Raw genomic sequence first — 16657 nt, 5'->3', positions numbered from 1 at the left:
CCTTTAATTAGCTTATGTTGTGTAAAAATCTTCCTCTTCAACCTGGCATGGTATAATTTGATAAGGAATCTTTTCTCAATTTATAGACTAATCAACCCTAATCAGGCCCGGCCCTAGCCGAAATGCCGCCATAAGCAAGACCCCAAAAATGGCCTGCTCCTATCCCTGCAAAGTAGAACAGTAGCCTAGGCTATACAGTTTCAGCCCCCAATGAACTTTTGTGAATGCCCGTGTGGTAGCCTAGCATTTGTAAAACAGGCTATTTACAGTGTATCTCTGTCATTTGGTCACATTAATTTCTGTTGAGGCATGTATTAATTACAGTCATTTACCGTTCTCATTCTCAGAGTGGAAATGTTGTCTGCAGAGTTCACAACCTGCTACACTTGTGAGAAACACGTTCTGGTTTATTGCATACCGTCATTTACGTGCTCCACGTGAGCAATGAGCATGTGTCTGGTTTCTCTGTCCTGTTGTTGACGTAGCGCGCGCCTGAGCAAGCGTTGAAGTACCTCACAAATGTCAAATGTAAGAAAGTACCCAACTGTGCTTTTCAGTCATTTTTTCTTCACCTCACACAGTAAATCAGCGAAGTTTTTTTTTCTTCATCCATTCAAATTATAATAGTTCCTCACAGTATTTAATAAAATCTTTACAACACTCTTCCCTTCCATAATCAGTGTCGCTGATAACTAGGTTATGGACATGATGCGTGTATTGGTTTCTATTTTAATGATTGTACATTTCGTCTTCATACTATAACATAGCTGTCCCTGTCATACTTTCCTTGTCAATTCATTATATTATAGCCTACTTTCAGTAATGCCTAAAGTAGGCCTAGTGTTTTAATACGTTTTAAGGAAATTAGAATATTTGCTCATGTCTGACATACGCTGGTGGCTTTGATTGACGGGTGCTTTTACTTGGGTGTGCATGTGTGAGTTTCCTAAAGTTTCCAGAAAGTTTCCTAAAGTAGCATGTCTGGACTCCTTTAATAACAATCAAATGTTGTCATGATTTAATATTGTAAAAGACCTGTTTTCAGTAGGCTACATTATTTCTCTCATTACGGCGTCCTCTCTTTGAAGAATATATTCCAATGCCACTGCTGTCGAATGACCGCAGCAACAGGGTTTGTGACGTTATGCAAATATTTCGGGAAAAGTGGGATAAAACCCATAGGAATGGTTTTGTGCTTCAAAATAGGATCTGTATTAAATGTTTTTATATGCAGAAAAGCCAACAGACAAGAACAAGGTAGGCTTATATGTTTATTTTGACTCCGTTAATGTTGTGTCTATACGAAAATGTGACAGATTTGCCAACCTGGCATTTCTTAATTGAATGATTAATATTTCATAATAATAATAATAATCATAATGTAATACCATGATAATACGGAAGTGTTATGACTTGTTTCAAATAGGTTTATTAATAAGCATATCCATGTAAACAAGTGTACAAACAAAACTGATGACCTCCCCTTTAATGAATGGTTATATCAGTGACGTGCACATTGGCCTGGCCAATTACATTATTATAACCTTAAATTCCAAGACGTCACAGCCCCAAATCCTACATATGAGTGTGTACAAGTAATGTAATGTTCTGGTCAGCCATGCATGGTCAACACACAGCCAAACTGACGCTGTGACTCACACTAACATGTGCATGATTACATCACAGCCTGCGGGTGCAGAGGAGAGGGAGGGGACGAGAGGCAGTAAGAGCATCGCAGCACTTAGAACAGCGTGTGTTAGAATAACATTGACTGTCAGTTTGAGTTTGAGAGAGAGAGAGTGTGTGTGTGTGTGTGTGTGTGCGTGCGTGGCTAAGCACCCTCCACAAAACTAAAACCACTCCACCAGCGTCTCTATTTTTTAGTGATTTTTAGAACATTTTTATAACCTCATTACATTGTAGCAGATGCTCTTATCCAGAGCGACTTACAGTACTCAGCGCATACATTTTCATACTGGTCCCCCGTGGGAATCGAACCCACAACCCTGGCGTTGCAAGCGCCAAGCTCTACCAACAGCTACGGAAGCACCTCATCTGAGCCCTCTTCAAGAAGGACCTGTTTAACTTCTCCTTTTAGCCTCTGCCCGCCTTACTAGGCATCCCACCCTGCCTGGGTAGTGTTATTGGTAGGGCAAACACTAAGTGTGAGCGATAGGAATTAGGGAGGGTTACTAAGGGTTCATTACTAGATTAGGACAGTAGAACAGTAGGAATGGCTCAGTTCAGATCTAACTGGAAACTACACCCACAGTCATTCACACTCACAAAGCAATTCACTCCACAGATTAAGTGTGTGTGTGTGTGTGTGCCCCTCTAATCTGTTTCCCTGCAGTCATCAGACTGACCATCTGGAGCATACAGACACAGCTTGCCTGGCTGGGTCACTATGTCCAGAGAGAAGAGGGGGGTGAGGAGATAGAGCCAAAGGATGACAAAAAAAAGCTATATCGACAGAGATAAAGAGGGGACGGATGAAGAGAGCGATGAGGAAGAGAGCGGTAATACCAGAGATGTCCTGAAAGAGGGCAGTAGAGAGCAATGGATCGATTGGAAGAAAGAGAGTGAAATAGAGAGAGAAGAATGAAGAGTGAACAGAGAAAGAGAGAGAGCAACAGAGGGACAGAGGCAGATGGATGGAGAGAGGGAAGAGTCCAACAAAGTGACCAAGGGACTGAGAAAAAGATGTAAGAGAGAGAGAGAGAGAGAGAGAGAGAGAGAGAGAGAGAGAGAGAGAGAGAGATAGAACAAGAGATGATCAGGAGTATTTTATGCATGACTGGGTCTATGTGGTGACCAGTACTCATACATCCATGCTGTAATACTCAAGTGAATATGAAGTACAAGACCCTTGGGCTATGCACACAGACACACATGCGCGTGGCCGTACACACACACACACACATACACACACAGCTTACATAAGCACACGTATGACCACATTAAAGCCTGCTTTGCATCGGCGATATGACAAGCTGACTTTTCACCAGAGCCCTGCCCCCTTTTCCTCACCTGAGCCTCCAGCGCTGTCTTCTCATTGGTTAGCTGCTCCACGGAGTGGGTGGTCCTCTCTGACGACTCAGCAGCCTGGGAGAGGGGACATGTTTAGTAAACATATCAAAATTCTAGAATTTAGTTTGATCGATAGCTAACTTTTGATTAAAACTATCATTTTACATCTAAACGATTGCTAAATCCACAAGAACGACTTTTCCAAAATGTTACGAAAATTGAATTAAATAATGTGTTRATGTTAATTAATTAAGCATTTTGGTACGTTAACTTATTTAATTACGTAAACATTACATGAAAGAGACGCCTCGCTGCATTTTAAAGCCACACGGGTAAAAGTTAGCGACGTTCGTGTGCGCGCGTGTGTGCGTTAGTCATATATTCATGTTGACATCGTTAAGCTACAGCTTCAGCCTCAGAGATGTAGCTCGGGTTCAGCGGGACTGGATGAAAGAACATACTGTGACCTTTGCGTGTCGCAGCTGCTGTTTTCATGCCTACGTCACGCTATAAACATTGCATACACACGTTTCTTTACCTGTTCACATACAGGCACACACACATTGGATAGAAACACCATCTTCTTCATTTCAAACTCCAAAACCAACCACACACACACAACACACACCACACAACACTACACAACACACACACACACACACACACACACACACACACACACACCTGCGTCAGTCTATCCTGAAGCTCTTTCTCTTTGCCTTGGTTCTCTTCTCTCTGTGCCTCCCTCTCTTTTCCCGCCTGCGCCACTCTTTTCTCCAGCTCTGCAACAAAAGCCGTAGAGATAGTGTCACTTTTCATAATGCATCTTTACCAGCACCTCTCATAGGGCCGGTTTCCCGAAGCCAGATTATGCCTACTCCTTCATTCAAAATAACTTTCAGTGGAAAGTTTCTGTTGTATGTCTGTTTACCATGCATGGTTTGTGCCATCGTCGTGTTGTCTTTCTCTGCAGCGTCCAGTTTCTGTCTCTGAAATGGTCAAACAAACAAACAACTTCACAACAAACTTCACTAGAGAGCAATAACATTCTTTCTCCATGAGCTACACATGGAAGGATAATGTGTGCATTATGTGTGTGTGTGTGCACGTGTCTCACCAGGCTGATTAGCTGCTGTTCCAGGGAGATTTTGTCCTCCTCCACAGAGCGAAGCTGTTCCTGCCTGTTGTCCAGCTCCACACTAATTTCGCTGATCTGGAAAGGGGAAGACAGATGGGAGACATTCTAATGTCAAAAGGGATGCAAAACCAGAAAAACCAGAGGACTGTAAATGCAAAGACTATGGGTATGACCGGGCTGGAACAAATGCCTGCACAGACAGGCTGGAACCAAAGCCGGGTTGCAATCTAAAGCCTGGACAAACAGCAGGCTAAGACTGAAGTCGCCCATCCCTGGGAGAGTGGTTAAGGGGATGTCTTTTTAACCAGTACTATAATTCCCCCTACCTTCTTCTCCTGGGACTGGGCMCGGGCYTTGAGGTCGCTGAGCTCCTCTGGTGACAGCGACACAGCACCCTCTGTCTGCTGGGAGGACCGTAGTCTCAACTGCAGCTCCACGACCTCTCTCTCCAGCTCCATGATCCTAGACCGCTCAGACACTGTGGCCACCTGGGGAGGGAGGGAAGAGAGGAGGGAGAATGAAATTGGGGAATGAAGTGGGGAGAGAGTGGAGAGAGGGCCAGCCCTAGCCCCTCCATCTTCTTTGATGTAGGACTGAGCAATACAGACAAAAATACATATCAAAATGAATCCAATCTAATTTATTTACAATATGAAAAACAGTATCAAGGCAATGTAAGAGTGTGCAGTTGAGACTCAGGCATTAGTGCAGCAGCATGAGAACAGCTTTTTGTTCCAGAGGGTTTGGGGCTTGCAGGGGAAACATTGTGGAATGCTGTGGCCAGACGATTGTGGACATCGATATTGCAAAATAACTAGACAATATATCGCGCACAGCCATATCGCGATTAATGATTAATCCACACTACATATCGCCCAACCCTACAGTGTCCAGAACGTAAAATACCGTTAGATCCAGAAGTATTACCCGATGATGTCGGATATATGATGCCTATGATGGTATTACCCTAGTGTCCTCTAAGTCCCTCTGCAGTTTGTCAGCTTTGGTCTTTTCAAACAGAAGGCTCTGCTCAAGCTCCTTAATGTGGGCATGCTCCAGTTTGGTCTGCGTCTGTTAGTCAGAGAGAGGAAGAGGAGGAAGAGTAGAACACACCAACACCAGCATCACATGCCAGCTCCATGCCACACACAAGGATAGCAAACGATGATGTCATAGCAGAGACCAGAAAGCAGGAAGTGCATATGAGAGCCAAATGTTTAATTCCAGTGGGTTCTATTCTATTCCAATGATTCTATTAAGCCAAATCCTCAATGACCAGACCCATATAAAGAGACATATAGGGCATACGGTGGCATTTGAGACCGCCTGAATCTTATAAAAGCCTGAATCTTATAAAAGCCTGAATCTTATAAAAGCCTGAATCTTATAAAAGCCTGAATCTTATAAAAGCCTGAATCTTATAAAAGCCTGAATCTTATAAAAGGACTCTAACCCTCTAAAGTTCACCTCTATGAGACTGAGCCCCACCCTAACTACCTCTGTTTGGGTCTTTGGTTGGTTGAGTCACAGAAGTACAGAGTTTTGCTAACTAGCCTCCATGTTGGCTCCAAGAGTTACATGAAGATAATGTTCTAATCATTCTAAGCATTTGTCTGGCAACTTGGATTCATTGAGTTTGCCAAACTCTGTCTAGTGTATTTATGGATCTGCCTGGATCTATTTTAAGGACCGCTCCATCTGGTGGATTCGGTTCTCTCTTCCCTTTGGTTCCCAGTGCACAAACACTTTCTTGACAAGATCTTGCCATCGGTGACATCATCGCTTTAACCTTCTTTCTCTTCTGTAAGCGCCAGAGGGAGGTAGAGAGAGAGAGAGAGAGAGAGAGAGAGACAGATGAAGGCTTTGTGACATCACCCTCTTCATGAGCAAGGGGAAGAGAGGGTGCGGAGGCGAGAGACAAGATGAAAGGATGTGAAAAGGCCAAGAAGAGATGAGAGAGCTCTAAATAAGAAGGCGTTGGATGGAGAAAAAAATTAAGTAAAAACAAGAAAGTAAAAATCGAATCAAATTTGATTGGTTGCGTAGACATATTTTTTGCGGGTGTAGCGAAATGCTTATTTTCCTAGCTCCAACAGCGCAGTAATAGCAAACAATAAACGAAAATCAAAAAAATTTAAAGAAAGGAATTAAATATTACAATGAGCAATGTCAGCATAGCCGCGGGAAGTAAGGCAGCACCCCCTGATAAATATATATATATATATACACTACATGACCAAAAGTATGTGGACACCTGCTCGTCGAACATTCCAATTCGGCGTTCCAATTCATCCCAAAGGTGTTCGATGGGGTTGAGGTCAAGGCTCTGTGCAGGCCTGTGAAGTTCTCCCACACCAATCTCGACAAACTATTTCTGTATGAACCTCGCTTTGTGCACGGGGGCATTTTCATGCTGAAACAGGAAAGGGCCTTCCACAAACTGTTGCCACAAAGTTGGAAGCACAGAATTGTCTAGAATGTCATTGTATGCTGTAGCATTAAGATTTCCCTTCACTGGAACTAAGGAGCCTGAACCATGAAAAACAGCCCCAGACCAGTATTCCTCTTCCACCAAACTTTACAGTTAGCACTATGCATTGGGGCAGGTAGCTTTCTCCTGGCATCCGCCAAACCCAGATTCATCCGTTGGATTGCCAGATGGTGAAGCGTGATTCATCACTCCAGAGAATGCGTTTCCACTGCTCCAGAGTCCAGAGTTCAAATGCTGACATTGCTTCCAGAGGCAGTTTGAAACTCGGTAGTAAATGTTGCAACCGAGGACAGGCAATTTTTTATGCGCTACGGTCCCATTCTGTGAGCTTGTGTGGCCTACCACTTCACGGCTGAGACGTTGTTGCTCCTAGACATTTCCACTTCACAATAACAGCACTTACAGTTGACCATGGGCAGCTCTAGCAGGGCAGAAATTTGACGAACTGACTTGTTGGAAAGGTGGCATCCAGGTTGAAAGTCACTGAGCTCTTCAGTAAGGCCATTCTACTGCCAATGTTTGTCTATGGAGATTATGGCTGTGTGCTCGATTTTCTACACTTATCAGCAACAGGTGTGGCTGAAATAGCCAAATCCACTCATTTGAAGGGGTGTCCACATACTTTTCTATAAATAGTGTATATATACTATATATATATACACTGTATATATTTCAATTTTTTATTTTACAAAATGAGTGAACTGGGCCTTTATTACTCCTGTATGAGCGGACAGAAATAGTCATCAGCAGCATGGAGAGAAAAGATTCTCTCAGCGGCAATGAATGTCAGAGTCCAGAATATAAATACAAATGTATATGATGGTGTGTAGAGACATTATGGACAGTATATGAATAGAAAAGGTGTGTACAGCAGTAGTTATATAGGATGAGCCTTGACTAGAATACAGAATATACAGTGCTTTCAGAAAGTATTCACACCCCTTGACTTTTTCCACATTTTGTTGTGTTACAGCCGGAATTTAAAATTGATTCAATTGAGATTTTGTTTCACTGGCCGACACACAATACCCCATAATGTCAAAGTGGAATGATGTTATTATTATTATTTTTTACAAATTAATACAAATTAAAAGCTGAAATATCTTTAGTCAATAAGTATTCAACCCCTTTGTTACGGCAAGCCTAAATCATTTCAGGAGTAAACATTTGCTTAACAAGTCACATAATAAGTTGCATAGACTCACTGTGTGCAATAATAATGTTGAACATGTTTTTTGAATGACTACCTCATCTCTGTACCCCACACATACAATTATCTGTAAGGTCTCTCAGTCGAGCAGTGAATTTCAAACACAGATTCAACCACAAAGACCTGGGAGGTTTTCCAATGCTTCGCATAGAAGGGCACCTATTGGTAGATGAGTAATAAAAAAAAAAATCAGGCATGAATATCCCTTTGAGCATGGTGAAGTTATTAATTACGCTTTAGATGGTGTATCAATACACCCAGTCACTACAAAGATACAGGCGTCCTTCCTAACTCAGTAGCCGGAGATGGATCAACAACATTGTGGTTACTCCACAAATACTAACCTAATTGACAGAGTGAAAAGAAGCAAGCCTGTACAGAATAGAAATATTCAAAAATATGCATCCTTTTTGCAACAATAAGTAATAAATATTGCACCAAATGTGGCAAAGCAATTCACTTTTTGTCCTGTATACAACGTGTTATGTTTGGGGCAAATCTAATACAACACAATACAACACATTACTGAGTACCACTCTCCATATTTTCAAGCATAGTGGTGGCTGCATCATGTTACCCGTATGCTTGGGGAGTTTTTCAGGATAAAAAGGAAGTAGAATGGAGCAAGCACAGGCAAAATCCTAGAGGAAAACCTGGTTCAGTCTGCTTTCCACCAGACACTGGGAGACGAATTCACCTTTCAGCAGGACAATACCCTAAAACACAAGGCCAAATCTACACTGGTGTTGCTTACTGAGAAGACAGTGAATGTTCCTGAGTGGCAAAGTTACAACTTTGAATTAAATCTGCTTGATAATCTATGGCAAGACCTGAAAATGGTTGTCTGGCAATGATCAACAACCAATTAGACAGAGCTTGAAGAATTTTGAAAAGAATAATGGGCAAATGTTGCACAATCCAGGTGTGGAAATCTCTTAAGAGACTTACCCAGAAAGACTCACAGCTGTAATCGCTGCCAAAGGTCATTCTAACATGTATTGACTCAGGGGGTTGAATACTTATTAAGATATATTATTGGTTTTTTTTCATGATTTTTATTCCAAATTTTAGAATGTGTCTTCCACTTCGACATTACAGAGTATTTTGTGTAGATCGTTGACAAATAATTACAATTAAATCCCTTTTAATCCCACTTTCCAACAACAACATTGGCATACGAAGTGGGTAGGCATACGAAGTGGCATACAAAGTGGGTAAAACAGTATGTAAACATTATTCAAGTGACCAGTGTTGAATAACTATGTACATAGGGAAGCAGTCTCTAAGGTGCAGGGTTGAGTACCAGTTGGCTAGTAACAGTGGCTAAAGTTCAGGGTAGGGTCCTGGGCTAGTAACAGTGGCTAAAGTTCAGGGTAGGGTACTGGGCAGAGGAAAGTGGCTGAAGAAATGATAATCGAGCAAATGAAATAGCAAAAGAAAACAAATGAATGAACTCATGAATGAGTGAATTGATGAGAGCTGAGAAATGAAAGACATTAAAGAAATAGATGATCAGATGAATAATTGAATTGAATGAATGAATGAACAAAAGAATGTGTGGATAACTAAAAGAATATCATCAGGCCCACTGTGAATACTTTTATTAATACAGCAGCAAAAGCCACAATCAAAAGCGGAGTTTTGTGAGGACAAAGAACTCACCACCATGCCAACATATACACTGTAGTGGGTAAGGAATAAGGGTAAAAAAGAAGCACATCCTCAAACTGCTGGAGCTACTGAACCAGAACTTCGACAGAGTAGAGGAAATTTACCAAGTAGCTATATTGAGGAGAGACTGTGAAAAAGATTTTCAACTAACCAATCGGATGAGAGTGCGAGAGCTTCAGGTAACCAATCAGATGAGTGAGAGAACTTGAGCTAACCAATGAGAGATGACGAGAGAGCCCTGGTCAACTGGTGAAACTATATTTTATACTGATGGATTCTTGGTTCTGACTCCTAAACTTGAAATAGTGTGAATTATCAGGTATCCTATTGAAATATTGAGTGCTATGGTCTTGAGAGGGTCTACACCAGAAGTTAATGATTATCTGTAGGAGGAATGTATATGGTGGAGGCAATTAAGCTTGGAATGTACTGAGTGCAGGGAAGACGATCACATGTTGGCAGGCACTGATAAGGGTGGAGAGCTGTGGATTAGTGAGGAAGGGGGTTGAGGTCAGGTCACGTTAAGGGAGAAGGAACAGTTTATTGCCCGTATCACATAATTTCCTGCCATAGCAATAAAGATGTAATGTTTAGAGAGAAGGAGGAGACTCCACCCAAATTGGGCTATATATACTACCACTGGTGGAAATATGTCTTTGTCTTATGCAGCTGTATTGACCCAATGGGTGAATAAACTTGGTTTAAGCTTTACTAATCGTCCTTGATGTTAATAGGTTCATTTATAACCTAACAATACACACCCAGCATTGTACTCTGAGCGTATAAAGGGTGTGGCGTAGAACAAAACGTTGAGTCATGACAGTACAGATGAGGGAATGATGTACATGACAGACCAAATGAAGTAGCTGATCTGAAGGAAATCTGCATCAGTGTTTCATTCGGGGTTGAAATATGAAAGGTGTAACAACTGTGTAACACCATCACATCAGCTCTACGTGGTATTTCACTATCTCAAATAACACTGTCTGGGTTCTGTTAACAGGTGTGTGTGTGTGTGTGTGAGAGAGAATCAGAGTACTGGGTCACTTGTTTACCTCTAGGTCACCTTTAGTGATGCAAGCTTCCTCCACAGTGAACTGCAGGTCTTCCACTTTCCTGTCAGACAGGTAGAAAGAGTCATCCTCTCCTCCAACATCCCAGGCTCTATCCCATACCAGGCATCTAGAGTCATCCTCTCCTCCAACATCCCAGGCTCTATCCCATACCAGCATCTACGAGTCATCCTCTCCTCCAACATCCCAGGCTCTATCCCATACCAGGCATCTAGAGTCATCCTCTCCTCCAACATCCAGGCTCTATCCCATACCAGGCATCTAGGTCATCCTCTCCTCCAACATCCAGGCTCTATCCCATACAGGCATCTAGAGTCATCCCTCTCCTCCAACATCCAGGCTCTATCCCATACCAGGCATCTAGAGTCATTCCCGTCCTCCAACATCCCAGGCTCTATCCCATACCAGGCATCTAGAGTCATCCTCTCCTCCAACATCCCAGGCTCTATCCCATACCAGGCATCTAGAGTCATCCCCTCCTCCAACATCCCAGGCTCTATCCTATACCAGGCATCTAGAGTCATCCTCTCCTCCAACATCCCAGGCTCTATCCCATACCAGGCATCTAGAGTCATCCCCTCCTCCAACATCCCAGGCTCTATCCCATACCAGGCATCTAGAGTCATCCCCTCCTCCAACATCCCAGGCTCTATCCCATACCAGGCATCTAGAGTCATCCTCTCCTCCAACATCCCAGGCTCTATCCCATACCAGGCATCTAGATCATCCCCTCCTCCAACATTCCAGGCTCTATCCCATACCAGGCACTCTAGAGTCATCCCCTCCTCCAACATCCCAGGCTCTATCCCATACCAGGCATCTAGAGTCATCCTCTCCTCCAACATCCCAGGCTCTATCCCATACCAGGCACTAGAGTCATCCTCTCCTCCAACATCCCAGGCTCTATCCCTAACATACCAGGCATCTAAAAACACCCAATGCTTTCCAAACGATGCACTTAAAAATACTAACATGAGGACAATATTGACCTAACCAACCCATAAAACCCCTCCATCTACTACAATTCTCATTACCCTCCCTCACACACACACGCATACGCACCACACACACACACCCACCACCACCTCTTCTCTTCCTCCAGTTGGTTCAGAAGCTCCACCTTGTCTCTGTCTGCTGTCTCCACCAGTTCACGCAGTTGATCTAGCTTAGCCTCCATCTCCATAGCATACTACACACACACACACACACACACACACACACACACACACACACACACACACACACACACACACACACACACACACACACACACACACACACACACCACACAACACACACACACACACACACACACACACACACACACGCCATATTAATGCATTGACATGGTTTGCTATAGGTCAACAACATAAAGCATGTGTGGGAGACAGATATTCCACGTGTATTGTATTTKTCTGTGTGTGTTTGTGTGTGTGTGTGTGTTCTCTGTGCTTTCTCCCCTCACCTGCCCCTGAACCTTCGTGAGCAGTGACAGTTCCTGCTGCACCTCCCCAGCATGGCTGGTTGCCTTGGCGACCTCCCCGCGTTCCATGTCCCTCTCGGCCAATAGCTGCTCGATGTGCTGCTGCTTCTCCTTCAGGGCTTCCTGTAGCGCTGTAGTGCCAGAGATCTTACGAGCATACCGCGAAGAGGTCTCGGTCAGCTAGGGGGGGAAGAGATAGAGAGGACACACTCAGATAAGACGGACACAAGTGGAGAGAGGAGAGAGCAGGGAGAAGATAAAGAACGCTGTGTGTGTGTGTGTGTGTGTGTGTGTGTGTGTGTGTGTGTGTGTGTGTGTGTGTGTGTATTTTCAGTAGCGTGTTTGTGTGTGTCTTACCAGGCCAGAGCGGCTGGGTTTCCCACTAACAGAGGAGGTGACAGAGCTCAGGGAGCTCAAGGAGGAGGCGCTAGGACTCCTCTTCATGGTGGAGTGTCTCCGTGAGGAGGCCTTGGATTTAGCCAGGGTGCTGGGGAAGCCGATACGACTCACCTTGTGGACCGGCGCAAACAGGCCGTACCGCGGCAGACACTGGAAATACCTGGAAACATTTGAAAGGGATATCAGAGGATGTCAAAAATCCAGAACACACCTGAATCATATGAGAAGGACAGATTCTTAATACGTATAATTTTTAAGACTTTCTCTATACAGGTCAAACTTTAAAACCACTGAATTTCATGACACTTGAATATTTAGAGAAGGACATGTTTTTAATCGTTATCGTTGTTTTTAAAATACTTTTTCTACAGGTACAGCTTTAACCACTGATAATAAACCTGTGTGTCACATATCTAACCTGGATCCAGCCACGGCTCCATCATTCTTCCCAAGTGGTTCGTCCAGCTCCACTCCACACCACTCCCCCTTGGCAAACTCTGTCTCCCCCATGAACCTCACCACCCCCGACTTATTACCTCCAACCTAGAGAGAGAGAGAGAGAGAGAATGACGGAGAGACAGATAGAGAGGGAGGTGGTAGAGAAGGAACAAGAGCTGTGAGCTGACACACACAAACACACAAACACACACTCACCAGCACGCGGTCTCCCAGTCTCAATTCTCTTCTGGTCTTCTTGGCTGAGTCTGTCTCAGAGAGGTTGGACACTGACCCACTGCCCGTCATGGTTCTGCTCAGCGGTGTCTTGGTGCTGTTACCAGTGGTATTAGCAGCCCCAGCAGCAGCAGCGGTAGGGGAGTTTGCCCCTGTCTCGCCAGGGTTAGGCTGCCCACAGTTGGCCTCCATCTCTGGCATAGCCGTCTTGGTCAGCTTGGAGGGGCGTGTGAATATTCCTCTGCCGTCCTCGCACTGGAAGTACTGGACCCCCGCCACCGACCCGTCATTCTTTCCGATGGCCTCATCCAGGACGATGCCGGCCCACTGGCCTGGGGCAAACTGCGTGCCCCCCAGGAAGTGGACATATCCTGGCTTGTTGCCGTTGACCCACACCTTCTCCCCCACCTGGTAGTCCATTTCTCCATCCTGGGTGGGAGACTTCTCAGGAGGAACAGGCTTTGGAGCAGCTGGAAAAACAATCATCATCAGCAGTAGCAGCGACAACACACACACACACACACACAATGAGCCCTGCGGCTGATTCTTACTAGAGGAAGGGGAGGTGCGTGTTGGTAATCCAGTTGGCCTGCTTATCTTGCTGGGAGGCTTGATTCCGCTGGGCTTGCCTGTGCTCATGGTCCCTGCTTGGTCCTGAAGAGGCTATGGGCTACTGGAGCAGAAGCTGGGTCTGGCCTCTTGTCAGGATGGGGGGGGCTAGGCCTTCCTGCCCCACCACCTACTTTGTTCTGCTCCACCTTGAGGCCGAGGCCTGAGAGACACAATACACATAATAGTTCTTAATAGATTTCATTTGTATTTCATTAAGTTCACAAAAATGACATGTAATTCATTATGAAGTAGTATAGGGTTAGGGAGAGAAGAGAAAGAGAAAGAGAGAAAGACAGACAGACAGGGAGAGAGGGTGAGAAAGGTGAGAGAAAGAGAGAGAGAGAACAAGAGACAGACAGAAATAGGGTGAGAGAGTGAGAGGGGAGAGAGGGAGAGAGAGAGAGAGAGAGAGAGAGGGGAAGAAAATGAGAGACCCCTGGCCCCTAGCCAGGAAGCAGCATGTCAGTTTAAGGCCTAATACACGGTTGACAGGAAGTCAAGACATTCCAAACCCACCCAGCAACACTTCACACTTACAGTGTACACACGCACAGGAAACAGCATCATTATAACTCCATTATAATTCAAGACTGGTGCTTGTTTCTGTACAGGCCTGACTAGTGACTAAGAGCTCCAGAATGACATGACTAAATGGTCATAAACAGAGCAGAGAAGAACAGCCAGCCTCTATGTAGAGATGTCTCCCGCCCCATCCCTCATCCAGTCAGGGTGTAGCTGGGAAACATTGGCTACTTGTTCCTTGTCTTCCCTATGGGCGGGGACACACTATAGGAACTGTGTGAATTTCTGGATGCAGCTCAACACGAGTTTGACCATCGTCACATCCAGTGATGTAGAGGTTTTAGAAAAATGGTGGGTAAACTGATCGCCGTTCGCGATGAACAAAGTAACAGTCCTTATACTTTCTAGGCCTTTTCCCGCAAAAGGTGGGTAAACCGTCGCGAAAGTAAAAAAGGTGCATCAACTTTTATTATCGAGTTATCCATCCATCTTCTAATGAACAGCACTTATTTGCTGACTTGCTGCACCCTCGACAACTACTGTGATTATTATTCTTTGACCATGCTGGTCATTTATGAACATTTGAACATCTTGGCCATGTTCTGTTATAATCTCCACCCGGCACAGTCAGAAGAGGACTGGCCACCCCTCATAGCCTGGTTCCTCTCTAGGTTTCTTCCTAGGTTTTGGCCTTTCTAGGGAGTTTTTCCTAGCCACCGTGCTTCTACACCTCCATTGCTTGCTGTTTGGGGTTTTAGGCTGGGTAAGAAGGGCTATATAAATAAATTTGATTTGATTTGATTTGGTGCCAGAACAATCATCACACATCAGCTATGACTGTGGCGGGTGTGTGACTGTGTGTGAAGAGGGTGTGTGACTGTGTGTGAAGCGGGTGTGAAAGGAGTGACGGTGCACTTAATGGGGCCACATTATTAATGAATTATTACCCAGCCAGTATTACATGGCCATGGATGGTAGAATAAGGGAACAGCAGGAGACTCTAGGGAGAGAATTGCCATGGGTACTTTCTGAATATTATCACAAAGTCTAGGTCTACCGGGTCTTTCGAACTGGCCCAATCAATTCAATTCATTTCTAAATTCAAGTCCTAATATCAAAATGCAGGTTGAACAACAAGGCCAGTCTGGTCTGGAGCCAGCCAGGTGAAAAAAGAAGGCCTTGCCAGATACGTGGTGACGTACCCAGGGACGCTCCTCCCCCTCGGGGTGTCAGACCAAAACAATGCGAGCATGATGCTGTCTCTGGCTGCTATTAACTCTCAGTAAAACGACTCTTTCCAGATCGTAATAAAACGTATTATAACACATTAATATAGAAACGAAGCCAAGTTAACTGTTACTTTTCAGCGAATCTTGCTGATGACCATAAATAGTATAGTCAAATAGATAGACCGGTTCAAGTAATGACTGAGGATTAAGGAATGGTTGCTATTGTTGCTAGTCAAATATCTAGCTAGCTGACTAGAGCATCAGTTGCAGGACAGCTTTACTGAGGATAAATGCAGCTTGCCTTTGCTGAGCTCACCTGTACACGAGCCAGTCTCTCCAAGTAGGTGGATTTCTCTCCACATCCCTGGCTTCCATAATACGATTAGTAAACCAGTCTTCGTGGCTGGAAGCTATCAAGCTATATGGCTCTTGACTGATATAGCAGAAATGCTACTTCTAATAGTTTTCTATTAGCTGGTTAGTTGCTGCTAGCTAACCAGCTGGTTAGAACAGGGGAGTAATGACAGATCCTGGTCTGAATGTGACGCTCGCTTGTCTAGCTGACACACCTAGGGCAAGCTCTGGCAAAATCAAGTAAACTGACTCGCAGCAACTTGATTGAACAGTTTAKCTTTATTGAAAGCACGTAATATGTTCTCATCCACTTATGTATTGTATTCGAGAATAAGAACGTAATTAGAGATAATAACCAGCTAGATACCTAACCCGCTACGCATTTCTGCTTTGGACCAGTGGGTGTAATTCCCGATGCCTTCCTTCCCTGCTGTCCCTCCCTGTCGGAATTTCAGATAGTGACTAGCTATCTAGGCAGCTTTCCCTTGCATCAAAAGGAAAACAAATGGGGATATGAGTGGTATATATAAAACAAATATTGATTACCTGAAGTGTAGTCGACAAATCACTGTTTTGATCGAAGCGATTAAAATAACTGCAACAGTACGCCCGTTAATTCCCAAACCCTGCCCAGCACACTGATGTATAATAAGAACGGCCTAGCATTGTGAACATAGCGGCATTAAGGCCAGGTGATCATACGGCTAATTTCCAAAATAAAAGTCCCCCTGAAAATGTTTTACTTATTAACTGCAGTTACTGATTTAAAATCA

The 16657-nt window shown here is 44.2% G+C and overlaps 1 protein-coding gene across 3 annotated transcripts in view; it reads right to left on the bottom strand.

The window, feature by feature from the left end:
* LOC111961359 (CAP-Gly domain-containing linker protein 1) overlaps positions 1 to 16534 on the bottom strand; it is a 35817-nt gene extending 19283 nt beyond the window's left edge. The window contains exons 1-14 of one of the 3 annotated variants that reach the window (XM_023983557.2): positions 16431 to 16534; positions 13719 to 13939; positions 13150 to 13637; positions 12914 to 13038; positions 12454 to 12655; positions 12079 to 12276; positions 11699 to 11802; positions 10596 to 10656; positions 5135 to 5239; positions 4495 to 4656; positions 4148 to 4243; positions 3962 to 4019; positions 3715 to 3812; positions 3031 to 3105 (exon numbers count right to left, since the gene is read on the bottom strand). In XM_023983557.2, the coding sequence (XP_023839325.1) occupies positions 3031 to 3105; positions 3715 to 3812; positions 3962 to 4019; positions 4148 to 4243; positions 4495 to 4656; positions 5135 to 5239; positions 10596 to 10656; positions 11699 to 11802; positions 12079 to 12276; positions 12454 to 12655; positions 12914 to 13038; positions 13150 to 13637; positions 13719 to 13806 (1860 nt within the window). In that variant the 5' untranslated portion in view covers positions 13807 to 13939; positions 16431 to 16534. Of the gene's footprint in view, positions 1 to 3030; positions 3106 to 3714; positions 3813 to 3961; positions 4020 to 4147; positions 4244 to 4494; positions 4657 to 5134; positions 5240 to 10595; positions 10657 to 11698; positions 11803 to 12078; positions 12277 to 12453; positions 12656 to 12913; positions 13039 to 13149; positions 13940 to 16430 lie in introns of all 3 variants that reach the window. The other 2 variants (XM_070440981.1, XM_023983558.2) reach the window with 2 other exon arrangements.
* Between the last annotated feature and the right edge of the window lie 123 nt (positions 16535 to 16657).

This window comes from Salvelinus sp. IW2-2015, linkage group LG4q.1:29 (genome assembly GCF_002910315.2).
Source record: "Salvelinus sp. IW2-2015 linkage group LG4q.1:29, ASM291031v2, whole genome shotgun sequence".
In the NCBI taxonomy this organism is placed as follows: Eukaryota; Metazoa; Chordata; class Actinopteri; order Salmoniformes; family Salmonidae; genus Salvelinus; species Salvelinus sp. IW2-2015.
The sequence above is the reverse complement of the archived record's forward strand: the minus strand, read 5'-3'. Positions and strand labels throughout refer to the sequence as shown.